The sequence below is a fragment of the Microtus pennsylvanicus genome, chromosome 13 (genome assembly GCF_037038515.1).
Source record: "Microtus pennsylvanicus isolate mMicPen1 chromosome 13, mMicPen1.hap1, whole genome shotgun sequence".
In the NCBI taxonomy this organism is placed as follows: domain Eukaryota; kingdom Metazoa; phylum Chordata; class Mammalia; order Rodentia; family Cricetidae; genus Microtus; species Microtus pennsylvanicus.
Genome location: NC_134591.1, coordinates 55767596 through 55788665, shown reverse-complemented (window position 1 = coordinate 55788665; position 21070 = coordinate 55767596). Strand labels below are relative to the sequence as shown.

The window sequence follows — 21070 nt, the reverse complement described above, 5'->3', positions numbered from 1 at the left end:
TGTAAACACTGACATCCAGGTCAATGAGTATCCAGGAGACTTGGTACCATTATTTTAGGAGTTCTCTTGTGTCTGTTGGGGGGGGGGGGTAAAGGCACACATGAGCTATAGTGTATGTGTGGAGGTCAAAAGACATGAGTGTGTTCTTGCCTTCCACCATGTGGGTCCTGGGGACTAAATTTAGGCAACCAGGCTTGGTGGCAAGCACCTTCCCCAGCTGAGCCCTCTCACCTGGTTCTCGACTCCTGCTCTACCTCAGTCTCCTCACCTCAGCTTGCACGCAATGTACAAGCCATGCCAGGTTCTGGACACTCCCCACCACCAGTGGGACTGGTGACATAAAGTCCCAAATCCAAACACGTTCTCACCCGAACCTACACCTCCTACCCACAGCAGAAATGGAAAGGACATCAAGACAGAGCCCAAAGTGCTCAAACAGAAGGAATGGTAACCATACATGGCAGTAAAGGACAGGGGCTAATAGAGAATGAGAGCCATCATGTCTGACCACTAAGCATTCTCACACTTCACACAAGGAAAACTGTTTTTGGAGTAAATACATTTATTGATACCCATTTTACATATAGTTCAATGAAATAATCTATAAATATAAAAGCATTTTTCCTTTGGATATCACCATGGTCCATGTAAATACTCAACAGTCAGCCACCTGCAGGAAGCGCTCCCAGTCTCACTGCCTAGGTACAGACCTGAGCGTCACTCAGCAGCGGCACTGATGCACTCATGTGGCCCAGCGGTCCTGGACTGTGGCTACTGGGCATCTGCAGCAAAGACAATGTGGAAGTCTAAATCAATGGGAAGGGTATCAGCCATGAACAAGAGAAAGAATTATGAATTCATATTCCAGGCAAAGGAAAGTCCCTCAGCTGACACTTAGTGTCAGGACTCCGGAGACAGGGATGTAGAGTAACACACACTGCCCACTGCATGCTTCGTCCAAGCCACAGTGGACAGTCCACCCGAGCCTCAGGGCCACCTGCGTCAAAAACAATTCTTAAAGAGCCTACAGAGCACAGAATAAAAGACAGGGCATCAAAATTAAAGAAAAGTGAGTTAAGCACTTCAGTGACATAATGAGTTTGCCCCTCTCTGCGGGGACTGTGGGGAAAACCCTTCTGTCCTAAATTCCCTTTGTTACACTGTGCATGACCCCGACCACACAAAGAGAGCACATCCGTCTGCCACCAAAACACGGGTGTGGAAATCCTCTTGTTTCAGTTTTTTCCTCGACACATCCAGGGAACTGATGCAGCCCTTGTTGAGCCTGGCTCTCCCCGATGCTGCACAGACACCTCCTCTCTTCTCTCCTTCAGGACAAACACAGAAACACCCTTTGCAGTATCTTCCAAGGCAGCAAGTTAACGCATTTCCACAGGCTGCGAGGTACAGTGAAACCTGAGCTCTGAGAGGCAGTGTTAGAACGTAAGCAAAGCAAGGTCTTTAGCCACTACTCAAGTGAGAGCCTAAGGGAAGCATACAAAACTCAGTTTTCCTATAGTTTTAGGCTGGAACTGACAGCAACATTCACTGGTAAAGATGGATAACTGGTATCATCTCCAGGTCCAAATTATTCCAACTATTTAAGGTTGGACCCAAAGAGGAGAAAGACACACTGAGTTCTGAGGTCTCTGTAATTCTTTTGTGCCGTATTTTAAAGAGATAGTAGTTTCAGGTGCACAGGCTGAAGGCCTTTCATCTAAACGAGAAACTCCACCACCGTCTCTAGACTCCCATAGGCAGCAGCTCCCGTGTCCTGTAGCACATGGCATCCGACTCTGGAGGGAGGAGTGGGCTGGCACTGGGCCTTGATCGCTGAGATTCAGACTAGATGGCATTCCGCGGCGTGCCATTGTGTGCCAATGCTTTCAGGCTCGGGGCACTGGTCTGGTGACTGCAAGTCCTGTGAGACGTCACACCCACCTCAAACACCTCATGGATAGCTTTTCGGAAACAGTGGAAGTTGTAGTCTATCAAACCTGTGAGAGAGCAAAAAAGCCCGTCTGTTTAATGTCAACTGTGAAGCTCTCCACTCTCTGAAACTCTGTACACTGCAATCATGATAAACCAAGAACTCGGCTGCTGACACTGTTGAATTTAAAGCAGGAGTGGACAAGAAGGACCAGTAATATAACAAATCAAGAGGGGCCCTGCGCTGGTGGCGCACACCTTTAATCCCAGCACTTGGAAGGAGCAGAGGCAGGCAGATCTCTGTGAGTTGAAGGCCAGCTTGTTCCTAGATAGCCAGAGCTGTTACACAGAGAAACCCTGTCTCTAAAAAACCAAATTAAATGAAATGAAAAAAAAATAAATAATCAAGTGGGAAGATGGATGCGTTAATGAAACCTGAAGTGAGGGATGCAGGAAGCAGGAGGCAGCATGAGTGCAGCTCATCAGGACCCAGCAGCCTGCACCCAGCTTCAGGAGGGGAGACTTCCTCTCCATTTGTTTTAGAAACTGAACATCCACTTGAGGCTTTGGGGGACAAAGGTTTCTCCTGTGACAGAAAAGCAGGTCAACAGTCTCCCCCTGCCTTTTTTTACATGTGGAACCCCAATTCTGAATGAGCAGCTGATATTGAGCTTAAAACACTCCATTTCTCAGCCTCCCGAGCTACATCAGGCACTTGGCTTAAAATTCTGAAATGCCCAAACTGAACAGCAAGCTCTTCAATTCTTAGAACCACCAATATACACCCACTGGCGTAGCAAGACCACCCACCTGCACTTGTCCATATCAAACACCAAAAAGCACTCTATGGCCTACCTAAACATCATGTGACCTTTCAGTAATTTATGGCAGACTGGATAAGTCACTGAACCCTATTGACAGCATGACAGCGGATGTAACGTGTCAAAAGCAGCAGCATCAGGTCCACACTTTCGAGCATATGCTAGCCGGGGCAGAAAGCCAAAACACAACAAATCAAAACAATCTGCCAGCTCAAGTCCACAGAAGGGAGAGCTAAATGCAGGCAGGGCAAAGCTGGCAGTGAAAACTTCCTAGATGGGGCTGAACTTTGGATATACTGGCTAGATTTCAGTAAGTCCTCTCACTTTTGTACATGTGCACACATACACATCAACAAATGTAACAAAATTCTAAAAACAAAAACAAGTTACCAAAGAAAGCTGACTGTCTATGAAAAGATAACTGAAGATTAACTATGTAGACAAGAGACACCATTTCACACCTACAGACTGAGAACATGGAAGTCCAACAGTATCAAGCCTTATCAAGGACATAACATGATGAGACTCCCTCACATTGCTGCAAAGGTGAAAATGGAGAAGTCATTTGGGAGAGCCCTTTGTCAATGTGTCTACACATTCTGTTCCTGCATACTCACCCTAGAAACAGATGATGTGGCACAAAGCAAATCTGGTCATGGACATTGGCTTTGGCTTGGGGTTTGTTGCTGTTACTGCTGTTTGTTCTTTTTTTTTTTTTTTTTTTTTTTGAGCAGTGTCTCATGCAGCACAGGCTGGCCTCAAATTCATTAAGTAGCCAAGGATGACTTAAACTCCTGATCCCATCTCCATCTCCCACGTGCTGGAATTATAGGTGTGCACCACCATACCCAGTTCATGTGGTGCTAGGGACTGTGAACCCTACATGCTACAGAAACACTCTAACAGTGGAGTTACATTCTCAGCTGAAATGGGAGGTCCTTCTGTATATGTGTTGCTTTTATTGGTTAACGAATAAAGCTGATTTGGTCTATGACAAGGCAGAATACAGCCAAGCTGGAAGATATAGAGAGAGAGTAGGAGGCGCCAAAGAGATGCCCTGTAGCTGCCAAAAGAGAAAGACACCCACAAGAACCTACCGGTAGGCCAGTCTCATGGTGATACATAGATTAAATGAGTTAATTTCAGATGTAAGAGTTAGTTAGAAATATGCCTGGGTAATTAGCCAAACCGGGTTGTAATTAATACAGTTTCTGAGTGATTATTCAGGTCTGGGCATCTGGGAAACAAACAAGTAGTCTCTGCTTACAAAATGGTGCCTAACGTGGTAATCCCATAGAAAGAACATCACCTTCATGAGAGCTGGAAGTAATTCAAGAAAACAATGTCCCCTCTCCCAACAAAGTTTGTCCTCGGGGCTAGGGATATTATTAGGGGTTGGTTATAACTGGTATGGGGTTGGGTGTGGAAATGAAGTAGGCTCAAGGATCTCTCTTGAAAAAAGAAAAAAAGGAATGGATGGGATGGGATAATAGGTAGATTACTGTGAGCTTACTCAAACCAATAATAATAATAGGGAATAATAGTGAGATCACTTGTGAGCTATTATTTATAGATAATTTACATTAGTATAGATTCTTGTATATTGATACAAATTCAAATTATATTTGTTATATTGGATATGCTCCTATTTCTGTCAATAACATTTGTGCACCCGTGCAAAGTTATTTTGTCTATTTTATGCATGCATATTTCTACCTCTGCTTAAGATATTTTGCATAGTGATACAATTTTAGAATATATTTATCATATTATATGACACATTTTTACCTCTGATCAAAATACTTATATATTGTTTAGATTTTGAGGTCACTTTCCTCATTTGCTGCACATTTGTTTAAAGATTGTTTAATATTCTAATATGAAGTCTTAGTCTTTAAGCTATATAGGTATTAAGAAATACAGGCCAATAGTCATCCATGTTTGTCATGCTTATAGTTAGACTAATCAAGTTCTTTAGATGCATAGAGATTGTATTCTACATAGGTAGATAATCTTCAAACACTTCAAATAACCAAATAACTGTAGAATATGACATTTAAATAACTTAGGGTTCTGTTTTTGGTTTTTTTTTTTTTTTTTTTTTGGGTTTTTCGAGACAGGGTTTCTCAGTGGCTTTGGAGCCTATCCTAGAACTAGCTCTTGTAGACCAGGCTGGTCTCGAACTCACAGAGATCCACCTGCCTCTGCCTCCCAAGTGCTGGGATTAAAGGCGTGTGCCACCACCGCCCGGTTTAGGGTTCTATTGGTGTGAGACACGATTGCTCCTGGAAAGAAGGGATCTTATCAAGAAAATGCTGTCTGAGGAGATGCCTGTAGAAAGTATGTACAACACTTTCCTGATTGATGATTGAGGGCCCACCTTTGTGGTGGTGCCATTCCTGGGCTGGTAGTCCTGGGTTCTATAAGAAAGCAGACTGACCAAATCATGCAAAGCAAGCCAGTAAGCAACACCCCTCAATGACTTCTGCCATCAGCTCTTGCCCTGTTTAAGTTCCTGCACTAACTTTTCTCAGTGATGGACTGTGATTGGAACTGTGAGCTGAAACAAACCCTTTCTTCCCAAAGCTGTTCATGGTCATGGTGTTGATCACAGCACAGAGACCCTAATACACCTAGCTGGCCTTAGGCGTACAACAACCCTCCTGCTTCTGCCTTCCAAGGCTGGAACTAAAGAGATGAGCCATCATATACAGCTTACTCATGGGTATTTGTCACAAAATTAGTTGTACCTTTAAAATAATCCAAATGGGAACTGGACAGTGGTAGTGCAAGCTTGTTATCCCAGCACTTGGAAGGCAGAGGCAAGTGAGTCTACAAGTGAGTTCCCAGACCACACAGAGAAACCCTGTCTCCAAAACAAAACAAAATTAAAATGTCTAGCAACAAAAACAAACTTCAAAATGCAACGGTAGGAAATCTCAAAAATAACCTTGAACAAGGAGAAAAACAGATGTTGCAAAAACTAACTTCAATTCCGCATCATTTGAACAATATTGCTTATGGATAGGTACGAAACAGAATAAATTATGCATAGGAAAAATAAAATACACAGCACCAAAAAAGGAATCTAGATCAAGAAAAATATACAGAAGACTGCAGGTGAATGTCATGCCAGCTCTTTTCTTAGCTATGTGCATATGTGTATGTGGATTTATGCACTTGAATGCAGTGCCCATATAGGCCAGGAGGCATCAGATTCTGGAGCTACAGTTATAGGTGGTTGTGAGCTACCCTGCCTGGCTGCTAGGGTCATTTGAAAGAGCAGGACGTGATCTTAACCACTCAACTACCTCTCCAGACTCCACACTGGTTCTTAATATGAATGCACATAATTTGTTTAATATGGGGAAAATTTATATATAAATCTTTAAGGATCAGGCAGAAGAATGAGATTTTTTATGTGTTTTTTGAGACAGGGTTTCTCTATATAACAGCTCTAGCTGTCCTGGAATTCTAGCATTCAGGAGGCAGAGGCAGAGGCAGAGGCTGGCAGATCTCTGTGAGTTCAAAGCCAGCCTGGCCTACAAAGTGAGTTCCAAGAAACCCTGTCTTGAAAAAGCCAAAAGAAAAAAAGAAATAATTGATAAAAACTCAATGTGAGAAATGCAGAAGAATGAAAAAAGGAACTATGAAACCCCATCTATGGACACCAATCTACAAAGAAATCTTAAAAACACCAATTACCTACCATAAGAAACTGAAGTTTAAACATGAGAAAAATGACATAAGGTATGTCAAAAGCAGGGTAGGTAAGCATCAGAAGGGAAAAGAAGATGTGGGGGGTCATCATCAAAGATGATGCACACAACGGCCAGAACACTGGCAAATACTGAAGCGGGGATGCTTCACTAATAGGTCCACACACAGTTCTACAACACAAGCTCCATAAAGTTGCAGGTGTAAATTTTCAGTCACAAACTGACTAACCCAAGCCATGAACTAGGGCTGGAGAGCCAGCTTAATGGGCAAAAGCACTACCCCATTTAAGCCTAACAACCTAAATTCAATCCCTGGAGCCCACGGCAGGAGAAAACAAACTCTCCAGCCATCTACTGAAGGAGCTGACCTGAAGAGACAGAAGCAAGCAGAAAGATTTGACTCTGAAGAACATGGGATAAGGACAAAAGAAACCAGCCAGAAAGGATTAGGAAACAGAAAAAATTCACAAGGTGATCCAGAGAAGAAAGCCGTGATTGCTCAAGGAAGGACTGACAGCCACACGCTCCAGAAGACTGGGGAGGCTGCAGAAGAAAAGGCCATCGATGAAACAAGAGAAGATAGCTGAGGACTGATTCGGATGGAAAACAAACCACAGGCAAGAACAGCCAACACAAGTACATGGAGGAAGAGGGGATGGGATCAAACCTTGATTTAAAGCATAAGATTAAAAGGAAAGAGAATGTCTGGGCTATGTGTAGTGAGTGATATTTCATTTTTTATTTTAATAAATAAAGCTTGTCTGAAGATCAGAGAGTAAAACAGCCCCACTGGTCAGCCTTAGAGACCAGGCAGTGGTGACACACCTTTAATCCCAGTAGCCACACTAGTTTGCCACAGAAACTGGGCAGTAGTGGTACACACCTTTAATCCCAGCCCTAGAGAGTAAGACAGGAGGAAACAGTCTCATTCTGAGATTCCTGGAGGCAGGATTGCCATTTTTGGACTGAGGTCAAGGTAGTGGTAAGAGCCAGTGGCTGGCTGTTTTTGCTTTTCTGACCTTCAAGTTGAACCCCAAAGTCTGACTCTGGGTTTTTATTAATCATGCTACAGCAATATATAGACAGAAGGCATGGAAGTATTTAAGTATCACTTGTATGATAGTAATTAGTATTATGGCATAATACTACTTTCAAGAACCTGAGAAATCATAACAAAAAATGTAATTTAACAGCTTTTTAGCTGGGAGTTTTGGCCCATGCTTTTAACACCAGCATTCAGTAGGCAGATGAGTTTCTGTGAGTTCAAGGCTGGCCTGGTCTACGTAACAAGTTCAAGAACAGCCAGAGTACCATGATAGAGACCCTGCCTCAAAACTCAAAACAACAGCAAAAGAACAGCTCTTTAAACTGGAGATGGCTCAGAGGTTAAGAGCTCTGGCTGCTTTCCCAGAGGACCAGGATTTGATTTCTAGTACACACATGGTGGCTACAACCATCTGTAATTCCAGTTCCAGGGCATCTGACACCTGCTTCTGGCTTCTGTGGGTACTGCATACAAGTAGTTCACAGACATACATGCAAGCAAAATATGTACATAAAATAATAAAAATTAAAAAAGAGAAACAAACAAGCAACTCTTTGAGGGCTAGAGAAATGGTTCAACAGTTAAAAGTGCTTGCTGCTCTTGTACAGAACCCAAATTTAACCAAATTTAATTACCAGCACCCAACGGAGCCTCAAAAGCACCTATAGCTCCAGCATTCCAGCGGCTCCAATGGCTTCTTTTGCCCACCTTGGGTTCCTGCATCCCTGTGGTACTCATACATATACTCAGGCATACATACAAACATATAAAATAATAAGCCTTTTTTTTTTTTAAGTTTTCTAAGACAGAGTTTCTCTGTGCAACAGCTCTGGCTGCCCTGGAATTCACAAAGACTCCCCTGCCTCTGCCTCCTGAATGCTGGAACTAAAGGTGTGTGCTACCACAGGCCTTTTTTCTTTTTAATGATAGTTCACAAAACCCTACACTCTGCAATTCCAGTTCAAAGGGAGCCAATGCTTTTTTCTGGCCTCCACCAGCACTGCATATATGTGATACATAGACATGCACATGTACATGTATACCTAGACACACACATACACACAGTAAAAAAATAAAAAGGAAAGAAATTTAAACAATGAATAATAAATATAGTTTTTTAAAAATCTTGAAAAAAAACTTTACCTTTTCGTTCAAAGCTTTCTTCCCTAAGAATGCAAACCAGTGCCAAAAATTTAGTGACTTCCTTTAAATAAAGGACAGTTGTGTTATTCAGCTTGATAATGGCCATCGATTCTTTGTCATAGGCACTTCCACTTCCGTCTTCCTTCAATCTATTTTAAAAGAAAGCACCATTTATTACAAGTTTCCCAACTAGGCATTTTGTACAGGAGCAAACCTTTCCACCCCATCCTAAACATCCTTTGACAAGGAACAATACTGCCTTGAATACTGGGGCAGCCATCACTTTAGGGAGAGATTCCTACTATAACCCAGGAGCCTCTGCTAGCAGCAAAGCTATGCATGTCCTTCTGCATTACCATCATCAAGCATTTAGAAACAAAGGTAGCAATGATGTAGCTCTGAACCACAGACATTTCCAAAATCATGCTGGCCAGGCCACTTGCCTGCCCAGACCGTGCTTTCTCTCACGTCCCTCAAGCTGGTGTAAGGTGGTCAGCCAGCTACTGTAGGATATATTCTACAGGTCAATCCAATCACACTTTCTCTGACATCTTTTGTTGTTTTCTCAATCCTCACCACCCCAAAAATAAAAATTCAAGAAAATTCATAAAGTCTATAGAAGACTAGTCCCAGACAGGAATTATGTTAAAAATCAAGAACTTTTAGATGGAGTTTCAGGGCTGGTGAGGCAACTTATCAGGTAAAGTTTTTGGTGCTAAGCTTGACAAGTGGAGTTTGAGCCACAAATAGAAACACAGGAATGACTCCTGCCACTTGTCCTCCGTGGCACCCATGGCACCATAGCATGCATGCACCCGTGCCTGCTCAGAACTGACAGTCGTCAAAACTGCCTCTTTGGGGGCTGGAAAGATGGCCCACTAGTTAAAAGTACTCACTTCTCTTCTAGAGGACCCAGGTTTGGTTCCCATCACACACATCAGACAGCTCAGAATCCTGCCATTCCAGTTTCAGCAATCTGAGGTGTCCTCTGGTCTCAAGGACACACACATACACGGTGCACATAAACTCATGCAGGCACACAGACACATACTCATAATAAACAAAACACATCTTAAAAGAAGTATTTTTGCCTTCCAAAGGAGGATGAAAGGCCCAGCACTCAAGAGTCTAGGGAAGAGGATGACAAATTCAAGGCAAGCCTGGCCTAAAATAAGACTGTTTCAAAGACAGAAAAAAAGCAATCCAAAAAAATTGTTTAAAAAAAAAAGTGAAGGAAACATACAAAGAAAATGCTATCAACAGGTATCTGGAAGGAAACAAGGCTCCCCTCCTGTTTTCTCTTGCATTTACCATCTAATGTATTGTTCTCATGAAGAAGGACTTATTTTTCAAATTGCTCTAAATCTTACAGCTCACCTTTTCATACATTAATTAATTTGATTCCCACAGCCCAGAGACAAATTGTTACTGCTGCCTTATTTAACCACTTTAACATAGGGGTGGAGCAAAACATAGCAACCTAAATACAAATAAAGTCATAAAACTCTAGTTCATAAAAAATAAAAATATGTCTGGCAAGGTCTGGACTCAAACTTAGGGTTTTCATTCAGTCCCAAGCAGTAGGGAAGTCTGATCCATATGCTTTAGAGCACAGTATAAAAGGAAACCGCTTCCTCCTGATGGAAGAAGAGGAAACGCTCTGTGCTGTCAGCTGATAGTCAGAGGTCAAGGAGATCCTATTCTGTGCCACACAGGAAGTGAGAGCAGGCACCAGCTGACAACAAGCCAGTTCAGACGTGCATGGACATCTGTGGCTGGACTCATAGCCAGCAGTTGCAGTCTCCGGTGTGGAGCCACATGATTCCAAGTCACACACTAACATGAGAAAGTTATGTCATGAAGCCCTGAGTTCAATCCCTGGAACCCACATTAAGGTAAAAGAAAAAAAGTAACTCCAAAGTTGCCCTCTGACCTCCATGTGTGTGTCACAACACACACACATTAATCTTTTTAATTAAAAAAAAATGTTACAAGTACATCCTTGACTGGGGACACAGATTTATAAGCACTTACTTTGCTTAGCAAATGCAAGGCTATAGGGGCAGAGAGAACAAGAGAGACATCTAGACAGCTATTTATGTCTAGATTAGACAGATTTTGATGATTAATAAAGTTAAGAAATAAAATATGCTAATGACCTTAAAAAGTAGACTTAAAACTTACAGGGTTTTTTTTTGTTTGTTTCTGTTTTGGGTCAAACTCTCTATGTAAGACTTTGAGGTGCCTAAATTAGGGATGTAGCTGACTTCCATCCCCAGCACCACAGAAAAGCACGTGTGTGTGGTGATAGACACCTGTAATCCTAGCACTTGGGAGGTGGAGACAGGAGGATCAGAAGTCCAAAGTCACCCTCAACTAAATATACCAAGTTTGAGGCTAGCCTGGGCTACTTGAGACCCTGACTCCCAAAAAACAAACAAAACAAAACCAACAACAACAACAAAAAACCCTTTGAAGCAAGTATGCTTACTCGAATTTTAATCAAAATATGTCTAAGCAGAAGCAGGAAGGTCCCAGACAAGAGGAAGATTTAGAAGCAACAAGACCTAAAGGAACTCAGCTGAGAGAAGAGGAAAGGGAACCTGACAGGTGCTGAAATTCTCAATGAAAAGACTGCTGCGGCAGATACCCTTAGAAGAACGAATGCCAAGTGTCAACACACATCTCTCCTATGACCCAGCAGTATCCGGTATCCCACTTGCATGCTTACAGAAGATGCACACAGCAGACTTCAAACCTTCCCTCATATTTATTTGTACTGACATAGTTTCCAAATGAGAGATCTAAAATATGAAAACTGACAGTAGTTTTTTGTTTTGTTTTGTTTTGTTTAAAAAGGGGGGGGGGGCACAAAAAACCCAGGTGACAGTCTGCTCTACAAGAGCTAGTTCCAGTTCCAGGATAGGCTCCACAGAGAAACCCTGACTAGAAAAACCAAACAAAAAATAAAAACCAAAACCAAAACAAACAAACAAACCAAATGACAGGGCCAGAGCTGTCTCAGCTTGTAAAAGCCTGACATCACAGCTGCATGATGAGATGGAAAGGTGGAGACAGGAAGTTCAGCACACGAGGGCCAATCGAGCCTGGAGTACACTGCACATAAGAAACCAGAGAGTGGCGGGCGGTGGTGGCGCACGCCTTTAATCCCAGCACTCGGGAGGCAGAGGCAGGCGGATCTCTGTGAGTGGGAGACCAGCCTGGTCTGCAAAGCGAGTGTCAGGACAGGCTCCAAAGCTACAGAGAAACCCTGTCTCGAAACAAAACAAAGAAAGAAAAGAAAGAAAAGAAAGGAAGGAAGGAAGGAAGGAAGGAAGGAAGGAAGGAAGGAAGCAAGGAAGAAACCAGTGAGACCCTGTCTCAACAGGCAGAAGGTGAGAACCCACTCCTGAAAGTTGCCATCTGACCTTCACATTGAGCACCATGGAGGACGCACACACAAAATAAATAAATAAATGTTAGAAAAATGTAAACTGGCTTTTAAATTTTTGGCTAGTTTTCTTTTTTTTAAAAGCAATATGCTCTGATCATCTATTTTTAAGAATGGAAAACATGAAAGTTTACTGAGTAACAGACCACCTCAGTTTTATTACAGAAAATAGTACAAGGGACAGCATATAATCAGCGAGAGTAGATAGAAACAGACAAGGTAAGGCATTCTGTTCACAGGCAGCTGAAGGAAGGTGCTGACAAACCAGGCACGCAGACAGGATGGGCAGGTGTGCATGGTAAGAGACTTATTTCAGGAATCTCATGCATACATCAGATATTTTATGTGCAAGTCCTTCTACCAACTAAAGTTCCGATTTTTTTTTTTTTTTTTTTTTTTGCTTATCTGTTTGAAACATGGTCTGTCTCATTAATGATGTAGCCCTGGTTGTCCTAGAACTCACTCAAATTCAGAGATCGGACTGCCCTTGCTTCCCGAGTGCTGGAGTTAAAGGGGTGCATCACCATGCCCAGCTAAAATTCTGATTTTTTTTTTTTTATGACACTGTTAAGATTAAGAATCCTCCCTTTTACCAGGTGTGGTGCTATGTGCCTTAAGTTCCAACACTCAGAAAGCAGAGGTCGGAGAATCTCTGTGAGGTCAGTCTGGTCTACATAGTGAGTTATAGGCCAGTCAGGGCTACATATTAAAACCATCTCAACCAACCAAACAACCAAATCCCAAAGTCCCTCATTCCATGAAACCTGAGTTTAAATTAGGAAACAGCATTTATTCACACCATTTTAGTGTGTTTTATTTACTGTTATTTGGTTATATAGGGCTACCTTCGACTTCTGATCCTCCCAGGGCTGAGATTCTCACATGGCTGTTCAGACATCTTGGGGACAGTTAGAGATGTAGATCTCACTTTGTAGCCCTGGCTGTCCTGAAATTCACTATGTAGATGAGGCTGGCCTCAAACTCAGAGATCTGCCTGCCTCTGCCTCCACATTTCATTCAGTGTAAGCCCGAGGTAGGAATTAGATAAGGTTCCCGCCTACCTGGGATCTTGCAGGAAGTTGTAAGCACTTACCCATATATACAAGACACATCAATTACAACATCAATCATGTCACAGCAAAGTTCGTAAGACTGCATATCCACAGGAGAACTGTCTGTTGCAATGTAGATTTTGCTGACAACATCAAAGAGAAAAGCTTTTTCAATACCTGAATTCTTGGGAAAACAAAATTGGATAAGTGTTCAGTTTCTTTTAGGAATCACAATTTGCAATTTTTTAAAGGCCTTAAATTACTGAAAAAACATTCTTAATTTTAAAAGTAATATTCCACATTTTTTTAATGGTTCTGGGATAATGAATGCAGAGTTCAATAAATGCTCTACTAATGAACTCTACCTGAACCCTTCCTATCACCTTTAAGAATACAATTAAACATCCCAAAAACAAATGATGCTTGGTTGGGAGACCTTAAACAGAGCCTTACAAAGCATGTATCTCAATCATCCTGCTTCTGTGTCTTGTGTTTTGGAAATACAGGTGTACACAGCACATCCAGCAAGGATTCATTATTATTATTATTACTTTTGTGTGTATGCGGTGCTAGAAACTGTTCCTATGGCTTTTCACATACTAAGCAGTGCCCTACCACAAAACTACATCCCAACCTTCAATTAAATAAGCTTACAATTAAAAAAGTACAGGGAACTTTACCTAAAAGACAAACAAACAAACACCAACTACCACCATCATCAACAACAACACACAAGAAAACAACTGAAGCTATACTTTATGCTATTATTTATCCTATCCGACATATTGAGTCACTGATCTTTATTTCAAGTACCATTTTTGTGGAGAATTAAATGCAAACACATTTAATAACGATGACAGAATTGAAAAATCATATCAAAAGTAAATAGTTCACTTACTGATATAAAAATATTTAATAGGTTTTCCAAAGTTGGCAGTTGTGGAATGAGTTTCTGTACCACCTTACTGAAGGCTTCAAATATTGAATGGTCATAGATGCTAGTCAAATAAAAGCTGGAAAATTCAACACCAGATGGTTACTTCATAAATTCAACAACTACTGTCACAATGCCTATAATTTCCGTTTCTTAACACTCAGATGTATCCTGTCTCATATCCCCATCATTTCTGATAGCTAAGACCATTTCCCAACCTGGCCGTGCCAATCACCCCCTTGACTGCACTACACAGAGGGCAATTAAGGGAGCACCCAAGAAGGCTCATCAAAAGAGAAACCCAGAGGGTCACACACGCTTTGCAAACCACCCCTTAAAGCTTACTTCACAAGCACAAAACCGAGACAAAAGCCAAGACTAAAATTCAAGATAGAGACAGGGTCATTTGTTTTTATCTATGTATGTATTTATTTATTTTAGACAGAGTAGCAGGAACCCAGGTTGGCTTCAAGCCCACTATATAGCTGAGGATGACCCTGAATTTCTAATCTTCCACATCCCCAAGTAAAGCTGGGATTACAGTCCTTTGTCACCACACCAAGCAGAGTTATGTGGTATTTATTAAATAATACAATTCACATTTCAACTAAACATCACCTCAAAAAGTTCTTTCCTGTCAGCCATTGTGGTATATAAGTCTGTAATCCCAGCCTTGGGAAAAGGCAGATGGATCTCTGAGTTTGAGGCCAGCCTGGTCTACATAACAGAGTTCCAGGACTATACAGTTAAATCCTGTTATTTCCTCTCCTCCCACTACCAGCCTACATACATAGTTAACCTGTTCCTGCTACCCTTCTGCCATAATTTGTTCTTCACAGCACTGGTAAGTACTTAAACTCCACCATACATTTCTTACGAGCTGTGTCCTTTCAATCGTGCGCCCCAGGAGAAAAGCAGCTGTCATCTCTCACAGTTGCAAGCCCATTGCCTGAATAGTGTTCAGGATTTGCTGAGTAAACAAATCAGTCTGCAGCCATAACACCCTGAAACACCTGACCTCTTCTGATTGCATGACTACACTGGTCCTCAGGATTAAGTAATTAGTCTAGGGAAGACTGAGAACTATAAAGAGTAGGAGTTGGACTCTAAAGGGATTATAGTGAAGAAATCTCATGTAGATTTAATAAAACACAAATTTGTCCTTAAACACTATGGACAATTCCACTTGTTTTTTTTCATTAAGGACATTTTTTTATTTAATTGCATTCATGATCTATTTTATATAAACATTACATCAGAAATGAGGAACTGTGTTTGTACTTTACAGATGTAAAGAAAATTTGAAGGAAGTACATAAGAACTTAATCAAGAAGGGGCTCTACTCTAAAGGTGGCAGTAAGGCTACGTGACTCCTGACACTAGCAAAGAAGGGGCATTTCAGTGTTTCCTTTAGGCAAAAACTTGAGAAATGTTAGAGTCATCAGGACCTGTGAGGACTGGAGATGGTGGGGACTCACAGAACCTGCAAGGCACAGATCATGTTCAGAAGCTGAGTTCCTAGAAATGGAAAAGCAAGCTGTACCTCACCCATATAACTGCTGGTACTAAACAGAGGTTTGGGATGTGCTGGCAGAAGCTCAAGGGCAAAATGCTTACAGAGAGTATGTACAAGGTCCTGGATTCAATTCCCAACACACATAAACAGTAAAAGCCTGATGCAAAATTCTGCCGAGGCTAGGCTTATTGTAGTGCCTTCTAAGTACAGGGGAAAACATGGAATGTCCTGGAGAGCTCGACAGGAGTTGACAAGGAGCAGACAGAATAACAGTGGTTCCTCACCAGTATAAGGAAGCAGGCTTTAAGTTCTGGCAAAAAATAAAATTTAAAAAAAAAAAACCTATATTACCAGATCCCTAAGATTTTATGGGATGGCACTTTTACTTTCTCTTATGAACATGTATTTACTTTTGCCTTTCAAGACAGGATCTTACTAAGTAGCCTTGGTTGGATGACTTCAAGTTTGCACAATCATCCTGCCTCTGTTTCCCAAGTGCTGGGATTACAAAGGTACAACACCATGCCCAACTCTGATAAAGACTCTACTTTATTCTTTTTAAGCATAAATTACCTAGAAATGTTTTACAATTTTAATCTAAGAGGATCAATGGGATTTTCCCTACCATGTTTCCTTAGAACTACCTGAAATATTCTACAGCCTAAGGCCCAGATACTTTAGGAATAGGACAACTGGCTGGAATACAGAAGGAAGTTTTTATAATAGAGCAGGGATAAGGAAACTACACTTGCAACTCTTCTCGGTTTCCCCTTTAAGCTGTTTTTATGATCAAGTGGACATCCTCCCATGTACTGTAAATATTCATTTCTTTCCATTATCACAAAAGATAGACAATAACATTCCTCATACACTTTTAGAATACAAATACACAAAATACATAACCATCATTCCATATTAGTATGTGTTCTTTAGGGTAAGTTCTTGATATTTAACTGCAAAGCAGCAGTCCTTCAAACTCAGTAGCAGCACTATGTAAGCGCAGAAGACAACTTACCTAACTCAGACTGTCTAAGAACCACAGCTGTCTGAAAAGCTAAGACACACCAGAATCAGTCCACACTTGGGCTCTTCCTACTGAGACACTGACAAGACCCAAACTCAACTTTCACAAAAATTATGACAGATTTCTTGCACAAAGCCAACTGGGGTTAAAAGGTGAAGAAACCAAGAGGGGGAGAAGTCCCAAGGCAGACTCACGCCATGAGGAAAGAGCCTGATTCCAGTCCCTCGAGATGAGTTTGCAAAAGCACCAATGGAAATACTTCACATGACTTCAACCACCAGGAAAATGAAAAGGGGGAAAGTAATCTCTCAGTAACACAAAGCTTACAAAACAGCTTGGAATTCAACAAAGAAGAGATCAAAATGATTACAGAATTGGGGAAGGGTCCACCAGTCACAGAAAGCTGGTGTGCGTAATGACAGAGATGGGAATACATTTACAGGGCTCTCATATCAAACACGCATGTTGTTACCTAAGATGGAGCTTTTCTAGCCCAGCATCTGCAAGGTCATCATTGGCCCTTTGATGAATGTCCCTCTGTGTTTCTATTTTGTGATCATCAGACAGACCATCAACTTTGTGAATAAAAACCTCAAAATTCATGTCTGGGTTAACTTTGTAGGCTTTAGAAACAGTAATGTGAAGTCGTGTTAAAGCCTCCATGTAGTCATCCTGAAAGTCAGAACAAAATATTTTTAACAAGAAATCTTATAAAACAGAAGTAACAAGTTAAGAAAGCCTCAAACCACCTCTTTCCCCAACCACAGAAAATAGGCTATCCTAATTACTCATAAATATTCAGACGTGCTGACATATAACCAGTAAATAGCTCTTCCATTTCTTAAGATAGAAAATCAAACACCAAGTCAATGCCTCAAGTTTTAATGCTGTTACTATAACAGAAGGAAAGGCAAAATGCACATTTTCCCCAATAGAACTGTTAAAGTAATCCCAGCTCTGCCATTTGTCAGGTGTGTGGCTCTAAGTAAACTGCTTAAACCCTGACCTCAAATCAAGGGTAACTACCCACACTACTCCATAAATCAGATGGTATAAGAGAAGGCACGCACCACGGAGCTGGCAGCGCTCAGAAAGCATTCGTTCCCTAAGATGCTAAACTCCGCTTACAAAAGGTAAGCTGAAGGGTGGGGACACAGCCCGCCCATCTGACTCCCTACCATGCAGTGGGCCCTTAGTGTGTGCTGCTAGATTAAGTTCAACTTAAATCAGGAAAAGTAGAATGGACTCATTTCTCATAGTCTTCCTGTGGCCACTGATGGGGATACTTCAATGGATGAGGTGACCACTGTAATATCTACTATCTACAGCAACAGCTACTATTAACCAATAAACATACAAAGTCAATGGTAACTGCTCATTAAGTGGGACTCAAGAAATGTAAATGACATCTTCTAAGCACCTGAGAGTCTGGAATTGTACAATAACAGGTCTGCTCCCAAAAATCCCTCTGTAGCTGACTGTCTTACACTGTCAGGGGATCTACTGGGAAGAGACAAGCTTCAAGCATGTGACAAAGGAAACAAACAAATTTCCTCTGTTCCTACATCTTTTTGCCACCAGAGAAGAAAGCACACATATCATGCCTGACTACCTGCGCATCAATGACATATATCAATGCTCCTGTCCCCCTGAAGATCATTTCGTAGTCAAAGGTTGGGTCAAAGAAGTCCATCTGTCCAGGAAAATCCCAAATCTGGAAGTTCACAAAGGAGCTATTGGAAATGTCATCTTTATAAATCTTGTTTGTACTTTCCAAAAAGAGAGTCTCATTTGGTGACATCTTATGAAACACCACCTGTTAAGAGAAACAGAAACGATTTCACAACTATTTAACTACAGAATTTATATTAAAAATCCCATATCATTGACAGTAAAATTTTGACCTATAACAACAACAAAAACCAAAGAAATAATAATTGGAGGCTAAATCACTGGTAATGTTCTTCTATTTCTGACAGAAGACGCTGAGTCAGCTCCCCTCACCCACTGTAAAATGAGTTTTCTTTTACTATCTTAACTACGTTACTACTAGTGGCACCATCTCTTGCTTATGCTGTTCCCATGTGTTTGGTTTTCATTCAGGGTATTTGTAATTTTTTATTCTGGGAGGGAAGGGGTTTTGTTTTGAAAAGGGGTCTTAGCTATACTGTAGCCCAGACTCAAAATTCAATTCTCTTTGCTTCCTCCAGTACTGAAATCAGTGCCATTTCATCAGGCTCTACTGTTTTAAACTTGTCAACACCTGCTTTAAGATCATGAAACTATTCTAGATGAAGTTTAAAACTAACTCATTCAAAAATAACACAGATGCTTACCTCCGCCTGTAAGGAACAAGAAAAAAAATAGATTGGATCCTGCCCTCACTGAGTTCACAATCTGAACAGAATGAGCCGGGCGGTGACAGCACATGCCTTTAATCCCAACACTAGAGAGGCAGAGGCAGGCAGAGCTCCGGGAGTTCGAGATAGTTCCAGGACAGGCTCCAAAGATACAGAAAAACCCTGTCTAGAAAAAGAAAAGAAAAAGAAAAAAAGAAAAGAAAAAATAGGAAAAAGAAAAACCAAACAAACAAAAAACCAATCTGAACAGAATGCAAAATTGTCCAGAGTGAGAAGTGGGGAGGCCTGTGGGAGGAGGGAAGCGGCAGCTGCACAAGAAAAGAAATGTTAAGCCTCACAGCTGGGAACGAGCACCAGGTAAAACCTTCACCGTGCTCACACCTGTAATCTCTCAGCACTCGGAGGTAGACTCAGGACCAGAAATTCAATCAAGGCTAGCCAGAGATATGTAAAAAAGAAAAGGAAGTTGGAAGGAAGGAGGGACAGAGGGAACCAGCAGGGCTGGAGATGTAGTTTTTAAGGCTTGCCTGATACAATCCCTAACATATAGCAAACTTGCCTCTCAGTGTTAACTTGGAAGAGAGACAAAAATTCGCAGTACCAGTTTGCTTACCTACAAAGTAAGGCCTGTGTTCAAGCCTACAAAGTACTGTCCGCACCTTTCTTCCCCCCAAAAGCCCAAATTTTGAGACTGACAAAAGAATTAAGGTAAATAAAATAGTTCAGCAAATGCAGGGGGAGGGGGTAGTCACTGTTATTTATTTTTTTCGAGACAGGGTTTTCTGTGTAGCAGCCCTAGCTGTCCTGGAACCAGCGCTGTAGACCAGGCTGGCCTCGAACTCACAGAGATCCACCTGCCTCTGCCTCGAGTGCTGGGACTAAAGGCGTGCGCCACTACGGTCCAGCTAGAGCTAGGGTAGCGACTTAAAAAACAAAAACAAAAAAACAAAAAACACCGCATCTACAAAATACCAGAAAGATCTGGATAAACCTTGTGTCAGAGTGGAAACGGGAAAAGCCTGGGTGTCAGCGATACCAGTTTTATCAGAAGTTCGCAGTTTGTAATGGGAACGATTGATGAAATAAAATCAATCCTGCCTCTATTTTCCTGTTCAAGGAAAATAAAACGCCTTAGGCATTCTACTCGATCTTGACAGACCCAAGGTGAAAACGAATGCACTGTGTGTGACCAGTTACAGGGGACTGTCACCTGTAGCTGCAATCACCGGGCAACAAGAACTAAAAGTCGGTGCAGTGATGGGACCCTCTCCCTTCCCCCCCCCCTAAATAAACGTCACGGAAGTCTTCACCAGACTAATAACAGCAGGTACTTCGCTGCCCAATGTCTTTGCCACAACTCTTTCTGGAGTTGCCGCGGCCCGCAGCTTGGGCGGGGACTCCCTGAAAACTCGGGTCACCTAAGTGAGGAGCTGCAGGGGAGCACGCTCACCAAGTTCTCCACGTGAGAACCGGAGAGGACGAGTCGGTTTCCTCAACGCCACAGGGGCTGCGACCCAGAGGGCGGAGATGTAGGGCGGTGCCCGGCACCTGCCTCCACCCTCCAGCCAGCGTCGCCTCCTTGCCCCGCTCGGCCCTCGGCCCGCGGAGTCGGGCGTTGGAGGCCCAGGTCGGGGACCCCGGGCGGGTGGCGCCCAAGCTCCGCACTTGCAGGCGTGGACCGTGCGCCGGGACGCAGGGCCAGGCCGCCACCCTCTTCAGGCCTCCCGGGCGGCCGCCACCTGAGCGCCGCGGGCGGAGCGAGACCGAGGGCGGGAGGCCCGGCGCGGGGCGCTCACCTTCTGGATGGAGGACTTGCCGCTGCGCCGCAGCCCCATGAGTAGGATCCTGGGCTTGGAGCTGTCAGCGCCGCCCGGGCCGCAGCCACCGCTGGCCCCCGCGCCCCCGCCGCCGCCCGCCGCTGCCTCCTCTTCCTCCTCTTCCACGCCGTAGCCGAAGTCCTTGGGGAACGAGTCGGCTGCTCCGTAACTGCCGGCCAGGGGCGTCTCCTCCGCCCCGTACTGCAGGGACATGGTGCTGGACCGCCGCCGCCCGCGCCCTGACAGGCCAGGCCAGGCC

General features: G+C 42.8%; 1 protein-coding gene across 1 annotated transcript; it reads right to left on the bottom strand.

Moving 5' to 3' along the window:
- Positions 1 to 542: 542 nt before the first annotated feature.
- On the bottom strand, positions 543 to 21024 carry Rragc (Ras related GTP binding C). The gene is made up of 7 exons (XM_075945488.1): positions 20791 to 21024; positions 18247 to 18450; positions 17107 to 17306; positions 14059 to 14173; positions 13202 to 13344; positions 8658 to 8806; positions 543 to 1997 (listed from the first exon to the last, which is right to left on the bottom strand). The coding sequence occupies exons 1-7, from the start codon at positions 21022 to 21024 to the stop codon at positions 1846 to 1848; spliced, it is 1197 nt and encodes a 398-aa protein (XP_075801603.1). The 3' UTR covers positions 543 to 1845.
- Positions 21025 to 21070: the final 46 nt, after the last annotated feature.